General features: G+C 35.3%; 1 protein-coding gene across 2 annotated transcripts in view; it reads left to right on the top strand.

Annotated features, from left to right (window-relative positions):
* Nucleotides 1-13017, top strand: part of TC2N (tandem C2 domains, nuclear) — a 70535-nt gene that overhangs the window by 49823 nt on the left and 7695 nt on the right. For both annotated transcript variants that reach the window (XM_043921529.1, XM_043921528.1), the window contains exons 4-9: nt 33-200; nt 1472-1563; nt 2643-2718; nt 3490-3590; nt 3978-4094; nt 9365-9556. In XM_043921529.1, coding sequence (XP_043777464.1) covers nt 33-200; nt 1472-1563; nt 2643-2718; nt 3490-3590; nt 3978-4094; nt 9365-9556 — 746 coding nt within the window. The remainder of the gene's footprint in view (nt 1-32; nt 201-1471; nt 1564-2642; nt 2719-3489; nt 3591-3977; nt 4095-9364; nt 9557-13017) is intronic.

The following is a 13017-nucleotide window of genomic DNA, read 5'->3' as shown; positions in this document are numbered from 1 at the left end:
TGTTGTAAAATTTTAGAAACACTTGCTTTCAGGATCTGCCAGAGCATCTTTTGGAGATAGAAAGGCAGAACTTTCCAGTTCAGCCCAGCATGGACCCAGCTATGATGTATATAACCCATTCTATAAGTACCAGCATGTGTCACCTGATTTGAGTCGGCGCTTTCCTCCTCGTTCTGAAGCAACAAGACTATATGGATCAGGTATGAAAAAAATTTTGTTTTTCCTCTTTAACAAATGTAAAAATCAAATTAAATCTAAGATTCTGAAAGAAATGATTAAATCTTATGACGAAAAACAATTTAATGAATGAAATGAAATGAAAAACAATTTAAAAATAAAGAGAAAAGCTGACTTCAGAAGTGATATGATTAAATCACATCATAACTTCTCTATGGTTTATATCTAATGTAAAAATTGAAAGACTAATGAGTCTGTATATTGGTAGTTCTAAGTTCCATTTTGTTTGTCCTATTTTTAAAGAAATTTTTAGATTTTGTACATATTTTATATAACATCTGTCTGTTCATATCTACAACAAGAATTTACTAACTGTATTTATTTTCTGTTCTACTCAGTGAAAATGAGAAATTGGAAACTAATGATGAGATTAGAAATGTAAACAAAAAAATAAAAAATGCCTAAGTGATTACCAGACTTTTTAGTTTAATATTTGAGACTGTATCAATTATGGACTATCTTATACATATCCGATTCACAAAATTTTCAGTGTTTTTCAAAAAAAACTATATAGCTCTCTCAACCACTAAATTCAGGGTGAGGTACTGAAAATAAAGTAGAAGTATTTATTTAGATGTTTATTTTAGCACTGTGCTAGGCTATACCATTATTATTCAGAGTTTCATTCTTCAAGGATCTTATAGTTTAGAAAGGACACTAGAAATACAGACTAGAAATATAACAGTACATGGAATTCAATATTGATATTTTTAATATAATAAGTGCTCATTAAATAGTTGAATTGCTTTTAGTACAGATGACTTACATCCTGGTTGATATTTGATGTGGTTGTGAAAATGTGTTGTTTGATTTGTGTTGGTTTCTGTTTCAAACAAAAGTGAAATAATTGAAAAACAACTTTTTTATCTTCATTGGAAGGCTTTGTCTCTTAAGTAGATTTGCATATATTATGCTTGCCTCGTGGCTCAGCGTTAAAGAATCTGTCTGCATGCAGGAGACGTGGGTTTGGGTTTGATTCCTGGGTTGGGAAGATCCCCTGGAGAAGGAAATGGCAGTCCACTCCAATATTCTTGCCTGGGAAATCCCGTGGACAGAGGAGCCTGGTGGGCTACAATCCATGGCGTCACAGGTGTCAGACATGACCTAGCAACTACACCATCACATATTTATGCTATTTTTTCTGTAGAGATTTAGTTCATGGTAATTAAGTAGACTGCCAGTGTTTCTTCTTCTTTACTATAAAAATAAGTAATTTTCTCATGTCCCTTTGTAGTTTGTGACTTAAGGACCAACAGACTTCCCAGTCCCCCTGGGCTAAGCAAGTCTATGTTTGATCTTACAAGTTCATCTCAGCAGTTCATTCAGGTAAATAATTTAGATAAATTTAATTATAAGCAGTCATTTATTTTCATGGTAAAATTCATATATGTTTCATTAGGAACAACATGTTATGTATCTTTTGTAGACATTTCTATTCTAATATTTAAAGAATAAATACTTGGCATTTCCCACGTGTATTATTTCAGGAAGCTTTCAGTTGAACACTAAAAGACAGTAGTTTTTCTTTCTTTTTTAAAAAAGTAGAAGTTTCCTTCTCTCATGGTATGCACTGAGGCAGTCTTGAGGCAGTTAGAATTTAAAATGGTATACTTAAAAATGCTTATTATTTAATTTTCCTTATTGAATATAACTACCTAGTTAGTAAATATTAGTATTTCTGTTGAGATATAGAACTTTATTAATATTAACACTGTTCTATTTTTGAAATAGAATTGAGAATTTTGAAAATACATACTTGTGGGCCTTTTTCTGTGTGAATGTATATGCATATGTTAAAATGGAAATATATTCTTAATCATCCTCAATTGAGTTAATTTTTTGCAGAATTAATTCTTTATAGCACCAGTTTGTTTTTAATGTGCATCAGAATTGTTAGAAGAACTTGTTAAAATACAGATTGCCAAGCCTCACCACCAGAAGTTTTGATTCAATAGCTCTGCACTGGGGCCCGAGTTTGTATTTCTACCAGGTTCCCAGGTGATGCTGATAACTGCTGGCCCAGGGGACAGCAGTGCTTTGATAACTACTGCTTTATAGGTTTTTTGGTAATAGGGCACTTCCAGTTATTAATATAGTCTGACTTTTATTAGTACTTCCAAGTATGAAATATAAACAGTAATCTCTTCCTCTTTATTACAAAACCAAACCAAAAACAGCAAAGCCTTTGCCATGTATTCCTAGTAAGGGATTTAAGATTTTCCTGATTAACACATATAGAGAAAACTTTTTCCCTCTTCCCTGTCTAAAAGTGGAAAATTCTGAGTGGTAACACTGTCAGAATGGTTAGCACTCAGTTTGATACTAGAGTGGGTGCTAAGGCATAAGTTTCAGAATCCTTAACATCTGATATGCAATATCTAACTAAAAATGAATTTTATCTTTAGAGACATGATTCATTGTCCAGTGTGCCTAGTAGTTCTTCTTCGAGGAAAAATTCTCAGGGGAGTAACAGAAGCCTGGGTAAGGAATAAATCATTCTACTTTATATCCTTAAGGGAATTATTTCTACCCAATAGTAATTTGAATATATTTATGATAAGGTTTTAAGAAAAGTTTAGATGATTTTAGCCATATTGACAGTGTTATCTGCATATGAATACTCAGATCAGATGATGTATTTTTTAATGTTCAGGCATAAAGGCATTTTAAAAATTAAATATCATTTGTTTGTTTTAAAGTGTATTAGTGAGGGAATTTCTAGAAGCATACAGTTTTAAAACCGTATCAGTGTTATTTGGGAAAGGCTTCTTAGTTTTAACTTAAATTCTTCAGGTTATAATTGGGTTTAGATTTTAAGCCAGTTATTTTTTTTATAGTATGTCTTCTACCAGCACTTCAGTAAAGGCATTGAAGTATGATTTTTATCTTAATAAACTGACAACTTAAAAAAATAATTATAGCATTTTTTAGTTGTGCTCTTAAAATTGGATTGTATCAAAGTTCAGTTGGGCTTCCCAGGTAGCACAGTAGTAAAGAATCTGCCTGCCAGTGCAGGAGATGCAAGAGAGGCAGGTTCGATCCCTGGGTCAGGAAGATCCCCTGGAGGAGGAAATGGCAACCCACTCCAGTATTCTTGGCTGGAAAATCTCATGGACAGTAGATCCTGGAGGGCTACAGTCCCGGGGGTCCCAAAGAGTTGGACATGACTAGGTGACTGAACACAGTGCAAAGCTCAGTTGGATTGGAAGGACTGCATAGTAATTGAAACCTTTTTGTCCATTTACAATTCAGACACAATTACTCTATCAGGAGATGAAAGAGACTGGGGGAGATTAAATGTGAAAGTGTTTTATAATTCTTCAGTAGAACAGATCTGGATCACAGTTTTACAGGTAAGTTAGTGTAGCTAATATCAACTTTTCTTACAAAACTGAATAATTAGGTGTGTAAATTATAAGCATCTACTGTTGCTATCTTCAGGAGAATGGGTCAATATCTTCTTTGGAATTTAGGGTTCTATAGTATTTTGCATAAAATAGTGTTTAATAAAGAATCTAAAGAAAATAAATCTTTAGATATGATTAGAACATATTTTCCTCAAGAGGAAAATTGATATGGTGTGTAGAACATTGTCAGATTATTTTAATGGAGATGAAACAAAAGATCTCAGTAGATTAAAGTCTACTTTTATAGTTTTATTTGTCATTAACTCAAGAAATGTATCAAATATTTATATTGTCAGAGTCCTTTGTAAAACTCAAACTGTATTTTTTTTTTAGTGCAGAGATTTAAGTTGGCCCTCTAGGTATGGAGATACTCCTACTATTTCTGTAAAAGGAATACTAACATTGCCCAAACCAGTGCATTTCAAATCTTCAGTCAAGGAAGGCTCTAATGTAAGTGTTTGTGTTTCAGTATCTTTTTATGTTTTCCTCATGTTTGTCACTTTAACCTATGTAAAGAATTATAATACGAAAATGTTTTATTTTGGGGAAACTACAGATTATGTATGCCTTGCTTTTTTAAAGAATTTTGAGCCTCAGAAATACTTAGTATTTCATTGTCCAATATAAGATGCATTTTAAAAAGAAAATCTTAATCACTAAAATATTTATGAGTAATATCTGATGATAATATTTACTTTTCTTGTATGTAAGGAAAGTAAGTGTCTTATTCTCATCCTCTCTCCCCCTATCCCAGTTGACTTTGATAAATAATTGCATGATTGTGGTTAATTTCTTTTAAATACTTTCCATGATCATAACTGGAAGACTTATGATCCTGAATTTGTTTTATAATCCTAGGTTTCAATTTAAATATATCTGTATTTCTGTCTTGTGATATGGATTGAAAGGTTACTGTTTTTCCATACAAATGAAACTTATCTTCTATAAGAATATGTCATTTAAAAATAAAGTAATTCAGATGACTAATAAGCATGAAGAAATTTACACTCACTAGTATTCACAGATATACAAATTAAATTACATATTGCTTTCTCTTTCTTTACTTTTTTTGCTTATTAAAATTAGGAAAGTTTCATGAGCACTCTAGCCTATAAAATTATTTTGGCAATTATTTTGACAATATACGTTAAAACCTTAAAATAAGGTTATACTAAGTGAAATAAGTCAGAGAGATAAATATCATGATATCACTCATATGTGGTACCTAAAATACGTTACAAATGTACTCACTTACAAAGCAGAAACAGACTCACAGACAGAAAACAAATTTTTGATTACCAAAGGGAAAATGGGTTGGGGAGGGATGAATTAGGAGTTTGGGGTTAGCAGGCTCAGTGGTAAAGAATCTGCCTGCCAGTTCAGGAGACACAAGAGAGGCAGGTTTGATCTCTGGGTCAGGAAGATGCTCAGGAGGAGGAAATGGCAACCCACTCCAGTATTCCTGCCTGGAAAATTCCATGGACAGAGGAGCCTGGCAGGCTATAGTCCGTGGGGTTGCAAAAGAGTTGGAAACGACTTAGCAACTAAACAACAACAACAGCTACAAACACTATATATAAAATAGATAAACAAGAAGGTCTTGTTGTATAGCATAGGGACCTATATTCAATATTTTATAATGAACCATAATGGAAAAGAATATGAAAAAGAATATATATATATAACTGAATCACTTTGCTGTACATCAGAAACTAGCACAACATTGTAAATCAACTGTACCTCAACAAACAATTTTTTTAAAGCAAAAAAACTTTCAAATATCTACAGGTTTTAACATAGTGTTTCTACTTGGATCACTTCATGGAAATAATCTAAGATGCAAACAAAATATATATAAAGTATTCCTGGCAGTTTTGTTCATAGGCTGAAAGCTGGAGACTATCTAAATGTTTGCCATAGGAGAATGACTGAGAAAACTCATGGTATACCATGTATATTAGTTTCCTATGGTTGGTGACATTATACAGGAGACAGGAATCAAGACCATCCCCAAGAAAAAGAAATGCAAAAAAGCAAATTGGCTGTCTGAGAAGGCCTTACAAATAGCTGTGAAAGGAAGGGAAGTGAAAAGCAAAGGAGAAAAGGAAAGATATACCCATTTGAATGCAGAGTTCCAAAGAATAGCAAGGAGAGATAAGAAAGCCATCCTCAGCGATCAATGCAAAGAAATAGAGGAAAACAATTGAATGGAAAAGACTAGAGATCTCTTCAAGAAAATTAGAGATACCAAGGGAACATTTCATGCAAAGATGGGCTCAGTAAAGGACAGAAATGGTAGGGACCTAATAAAAGTAGAAGATATTAAGAAGAGGTGGCAAGAATACACAGAAGAACTGACAAAAAAGATCTTCACGACCCAGATAATCATGATGGTGTGATCACTCACACTCACCTAGAGCCAGACATCTTGGAATATGAAGTCAAGTGGGCCTTAGGAAACATCACTATGAACAAACCTAGTGGAGGTGATGGAATTCCAGTTGAGCTATTTCAAATCCTGAAAGATGATGCTGTGAAAGTGCTGCACTCAATATGCCAGCAAATTTGGAAAACTCAGCAGTGGCCACAGGGCTGGAAAAGGTCAGTTTTCATTCCAATCCCAAAGAAAGGCAATGCCAAAGAATGCTCAAACTACTGCACAATTGCACTTATCTCACACGCTAGTAAAGTGATGCTCAAAATTCTCCAAGCCAGGCTTCAGCAATACGTGAACCGTGAACTTCCAGATGTTCAAGCTGGTTTTAGAAAAGGCAGAGGAACCAGAGATCAAATTGCCAACATCCGCTGGATCATTGAAAAAGCAAGAGAGTTTCAGAAAAACATCTATTTCTGCTTTATTGACTATGCCAAAGCCTTTGACTGTGTGGATCAAAATAAATTGTGGGAAATTCTGAAAGAGATGGGAATACCAGACCACCTGACCTGCCTCTTGAGAAACCTGTTTGCAGGTCAGGAAGCAACAGTTAGAACTGGACATGGACCAACAGACGGGTTCCAAATAGGAAAAGGAGTACATCAAGGCTGTATATTGTCACCTTGCTTATTTAACTTATATGCAGAGTACATCATGAGAAATGCTGGGCTGGAGGAAGCACAAGCTGGAATCAAGATTTCTGGAGAAATATCAATAACCTCAGATATGCAGATGACACCACCCTTATGGCAGAAAGTGAAGAAGAACTAAAGAGCCTCTTGATGAAAGTGAAGGAGAGTGAAAAAGTTGGCTTAAAACAGAAAACTAAGATCATGGCATCCGGTCCCATCACTTCATGGCAAATAGATGGGGAAAGAGTGGAAACAGTGGTTGACTTTATTTTTCTAGGCTCCAAAATCACTGCAGATGGTGATTGTAGCCATGAAATTAAAAGACGCTTACTCCTTGGAAGGAAAGTTAAGACAATCTAGACAGCATATTAAAAAGCAGAGATATTACTTTCCCAACAAAGGTCCATCTAGTCAAGGCTATGGTTTTTCCAGTAGTCATGTATGGATGTGAGAGTTGGACTGTGAAGAAAGCTGAGCACTGAAGAATTGATGCTTTTGAACTGTGGTGTTGGAGAAGACTCTTGAGAATTCCTTGGACTGCAAGGAGATCCAACCAATCCATCCTGAAGGAGATCAGTCCTGGGTGTTCATTGGAAGAACTGATGATGAAGCTGAAACTCCAATACTTTGGCCACCTGATGCGAAGAGCTGACTCATTTGAAAAGACCCTGATGCTGGGAAAGATTGAGGTCAGGAGGAGAAGGGGATGACAGAGGATGAGATGGTTGAATGGCATACCAACTCAATGGACATGGGTTTGGGTGGACTCCGGGAGTTGCTGATGGACAGGGAGGCCTGGCGTGCTGTGGTTCATGGGGTCACAAAGAGTCAGACACAACTGAGTGACTGAACTGAACTGATGGTTGGTGTATTACAAACCAGGTAGCTTAGAACAACAAATATTTCTCTCTTACAGTTTTGGAGGAAGTCTGAAGTCAAAGTGCCAGCAATGTTGGTTGCTTCTCTGAAGGAGACTCTGTTCCATCTCTAACATGCCTCTCTCCTAGCTTGTGGTGATGACCAACAGTCCCTGTCATTCTTTGTCTTCATTCTAACCATTGGCTTTCATTTTCACCTAGCTCGTGACTTTCACCTCCATGTGTCTCTATGTGTTCACATGGCTATCTTCTTACAAGGATGCCTGTTATATTGGATTAGGGGTCCACCTATCCATTGTAACCTTAACTTCACAAATTACATTTTCAATGACCCTATTTCCAAATAAGGCCACATTCTGAGTTACTGAAGGTTAGGACATCAACATAACTTTTAGCAGGGGGACACTATTCAAACCATAACAGCATGTGATAGAATATTAGGCAGCCATGAAAATAATGCTTAGGAAGAGTTTTTAAGGACTTGGGAAAATGTTCTTAATAAGTGAAAAGGCAGTAACCAAAATTTATGTGTTATATTAGGATCTTACTTCATTAAAATATGCATTGTAGAAAGTCTAGATGGAAATAAATCTTAACTCTAGTTTTAATCCTGACACTCACAGATGAATATTTCCCAAATTAAACTTTTTGATTTTCAAATGAAACTAAGCCAACTTGGGAAAAGTTAGGGGGAAATGTTCTCATATTAAAACTTGCATGGAATATTTTAAAATTTATTATTTATCAAGTTGTTTAGGAGTCCTCTATTATGACAGAATGCAAACCAGCACACTTCATTTATAAGCTCATTGCATATGAATTTAAAAATTAAACATTTTACATATACTGTGTTATTGATGTGATCTGTGGTTTGAGACAAAGAAAACGATAGCTCAGGTGGTTGGGAGACTCTCAGAAACACAATTCTGTACACAGATATAAGTGATTGTAATAAAAGTGAACACTTGGGCACAGTATCTAAAACATTGATGTTAGTTGCCCAGATATCTAAAGGCAAAAAAAACCTCCCCTTCAAAAAGATTCACTAAAGATGGGAAGAAGGAAGTTTACAATCAAAGCAGTTTACAAAGCAGTCTAGTGTCAAGAAGATGTTAGTTCACAGTAAGCCAAGGTTTTAAAAAATAAAAAGAACATCTGAAAATAGTCTGTGCATGGAAAACACTTGCTGCCTGGAGTGGAAGATTATTGGAGAAGGTAGAACTTGAAACTCATATTTTGCCTTGTCTTCTCTATCAAGGAGATCAGTTCTCATTTTGAAAAGAGTAAAGATAAATTGAATCCCAAATTAGATGGGAAGAGCATTAGACAGACTAGGTCCTTTAAAGAAGTAGTTCAAGTCTCTTAATGTGAACAAGTTAGATTTTGCATACAGAGAGAGTTTGCATGAGAGTCTTGAAGTACTGTCATTAACTGTTGAAGAACTGTGGTGAACAGCAGGAATGATGCTCCAGAACCAAAGATGGAGAACAACCTCATTTTCGAAAAGGAAAAAAGCTGTATTCTGGTGAACTTGGTGTTAATACTGACTAAATTCCTAAGTAATTAGAAGGATTTGTGAAACTAAGACGAATAGTATCTCGAATAAATTTTGGAAAAACAGGTCATGGCCATTCTCATTTTCATTTAAAAATTTTTTATTATAAAAATATTAAATTTGCCTTTCCTAGGTTATAAAATGTTATTTTTACTTATATTGTGTTGGCATATGACCCTTTTTAAAATATGCTATTTACATGTTTTATATTTTTATTTTAGAATATTGAATTTATGGAAACTTTTGTATTTTCTATTAAACTCCAAAGTCTACAAACTGTGAGACTTGTATTTAAGATTCAAACCCAAACTCCCAGGAAGAAAACCATTGGAGAATGCTCACTGTCACTCAGAACTCTTAGCACACAGGAAATGGATTACTCTCTGGACATATCACCACCTTCAAAAGTTTCTGTAAGTGATATAATATGTAATGTCAAAGTATTTCACATTTTTAGAATTATTTACTGGATGAATTTTTTGGGGAGTATAATTTGAGCACAAGAATATACTGAAGGATTAGGAAGGCTCTCAAACAATAACAACATAAATGTAATGTAAAAAAGTAATAATTATGTCATTATTTAACTTTTTTGAAATTGATAAAATGTTAACAGAGTTGCTTTTCTTTCTCCATTGAAAAGTAACAGTAGGCTTACCTTCTCCTAATACCTGTTTTATTTATGTTTCATACTTCAAAATAATGGGCTTTCCCAGTGGCTTAGTGGTAAAGAAGCCACATGCAGTGCAGGAGACACAGGAGACAGGTTTGTTTGATCCCTGGATCAGGAAGATCCACTGGAGGAGGGCATGGCAACCCACCAGTATTCTTGTCTAGAGAATCCTGTGGAGAGAGGAACCTGGTGGGCTGAGGTCCGTGGGGTTGCATAGTTGGACACGACTGAAGTGACCAAACACAGCAGGGCACTTCAACATAATAACCCTAAAAGTGAATAATTTTAAAAAATTATTTTTTGTTTTTTTTTAAGTAGCTGATAACATAGGAAAAGCAAGAAAGAATTATAAACTCCAAACTCAATGAGAGATTGCCTTGAAATAGATTAGGAAAGTTTTAGTCATGAGTAGGTACTATATCTGTCCATAAATTGAGTAGAATGGAGGATCTTCCAGCTGGTATTTTTTTGTAAAGGACGTGATTATCTATAGTGCTGATTGATTTTTTGAGGCCCAATAGTTGCTTCTTTCAGTTAACCAGCTGAACACTCTTCAAGTTGCCTAGAAATTCCTAATGATTTAATTATGTAGCTTCTGTGTCAGGATAACATATAGAAATCAGTCATAACCCTTTTTAAAGTCAAACTTACATGTGATTTTAAGTTTACTTAGGAGTTATATTTTACCTGTTTTCAAAATTATTTAAGGTGACTTGAAGTGGTTCTTAAGCTGGCTGCACATTAGAACCACATGGGGAGCTGTTAAACATGCCTACACTTAAACTGTTAAATCAGAATTTGGGGAGGAGTGAGCCAGAGGTATTTGTAATTTTCAAGCTACTCAGGTGATTCTCATGTATAGCTTTGCTTAAGAACCACTGAATTGAAGTGAAATTAGGGATTAAAAATAAAGAACGAAAGATTACCATAATCAAGAAGAGTTGAAAAATCTTGTTATTCCTGATCTTTCATTTTCTATTTTCATACCAAATCTGTTTTCTTTATAGCATTTACTATAATTTAGGCTTCCCTGGTAGCTCAGTTGGTAAAGAATCCACCTCAATGCAGGACACGCCAGTTTGATTCCTGGGTTGGGAAGATGCCCTGGAGAAGGGATAGGCTACCTACCCATTCCAGTAGTCTGACCTGGAGAATTCTGTGGACTGTATAGTCCATGGGGTTGCAAAGAGTCAGACACGACTGAGCAACTTTCACTTCACTTTCAGAATTATTTAAGTTACTATTTTAAAAAGAAAATAAAGACCTGAACTTCCATCTTTTTCCTTCATATTTTACTGTACCCTTAGCCTGTCATATTCTTGGCATTGAATATTTGTATGTAGGTTGATAGGAAAGAACAAATGATGAATGAAGGCATGCTAAATTAGATTACTATTTTCTGTTAAAGTATAGCAAATTTGTTTTGTCACTGTAACAGGAGTTTATCACTTAACTAGATTAGTAGACAATAACCTGCAACCATATTTTATAGAAGGCACATATTACTATTTAAATGGATAATTGATGGATTAAATCTTTAAAGACTAGTAGAGTGTATCAGGGAGAAGGCAATGACACCCCACTCCAGTACTTTTGCCTGGAAAATCCCATGGACGGAGGAGTCTGGTAGGCTGCAGTCCATGGGGTCGCGAAGAGTCGGACACGACTGAGCCACTTCACTTTCACTTTTCACTTTCATGCATTGGAGAAGGAAATGGCAACCCACTCTAGTGTTCTTGCCTGGAGAATCCCAGGGACGGGGGAGCCTGGTGGGCTGCCGTCTGTGGGGTCACACAGAGTCGGACATGACTGAAGCGATGCAGCAGCAGCAGCAGCAGCAGCAGAGTGTATCAGAAGATAATACAGCAAATGTATTTTCTGGGGAATTGAGACATTATAATCTGAATCTGCCTTGGAGAATCAGAATGAATGATTATGGCACAGTTTCTACAATTATATTTTGCATATCAGAGATCTTTTATAAACTTTTTTTTAATAAACATTTTGTATGCCATGTGCTAGGGATGCAAAGATTGATGGTTTGAAGGAAGGGCTTTTGGGCTATCTTGGATCAGTAAATTTATATTACTGTTCATATTATTGACTAAAAGCAAGAATAACATGCTTCGTTTCCTGTGTTGAAGAAGAAAATTGATATTCTAATTGTGACATTGAAAGAGACACACTTACATATCTGTCCTTCACAGTGACATCATGAACAGCAGAACTTCCATGTAGAGTTATTAATTTCTTCACCACAGAGCTTTTGACCTTAACAAATAGTTGACAACTCAAATTTTGTGTTGAATAGTGTGCAAGAGACAAGGTTTCCCTGAAGAATTATTTAATATCTGACGTTTGAAGAAACTTCGCATATAACTAACTTGGTCCTAAGTGATTTAATGCTCACAATGAACTTAATGAGCTTGCTGCTCTTGTTACCCCTATTGTGGAGACCAAGACCTTGAAGCATTTGCCTGAGTTTATATAGCTTTTTGTTGGGGAATCAGGATTTGAACAGAGGCATTCTGATTCCAGAGCCAGCTCTCTTAATTTTACCACATTGATGAAAAAATCAATAAACAGTCTGTGATAGAAATGAGTGTTATTTGAGCCAAACTGAGGACTATAGCCTGGAAGACAGCCTCTCAGATAACTGAGGTATTGCTCAGAAGAAGCATGGTTTCAGCACTGTTTTAACATCTTATCAGAATAGAGAACGTCAAACAAGTCAGGGATACATTCCTTTAGGGTTTGAAAAAAAGAAAAAAGAGCATGTGCACAGTAAGTCGATATGGCCTTGGCTCCTGGGAAGGGAGTCGTATCATTGAAGGAGGACCAACAGTGACATCCCAGGAAAGGAGGCATTTAATCTTTATTTTTAACATGTCTATTCTTTACTTGTGATCAGTGCACCCTTTGCTTTAATAATTAAATCTGATATACAATGTATACTTGATAGGCCACAAATGGGCTATTTTAATCAGTATAAAAGTCAAGTTAATTCATATATAAACCGGAATGTCTTCCCTATATACCTCAATATGTGAACATATCTTTCATCAACACTGTATTGTCCCCCTAAGGAGATGTTCTAAAAAATCACCAGATAAGGGGTTTCTCTAATTATGCTGAACTTTTCACTTTCAACAGCCATTCCAGGAAGGACAAAAAAGATTTTCTTTTCTTTTAAAAAATGAT

This window comes from Cervus elaphus, chromosome 13 (genome assembly GCF_910594005.1).
Source record: "Cervus elaphus chromosome 13, mCerEla1.1, whole genome shotgun sequence".
Lineage (NCBI taxonomy): Eukaryota > Metazoa > Chordata > Mammalia > Artiodactyla > Cervidae > Cervus > Cervus elaphus.
Note: the sequence above shows the minus strand (reverse complement) of the source record. Positions and strands in the feature narration are given on the sequence as shown.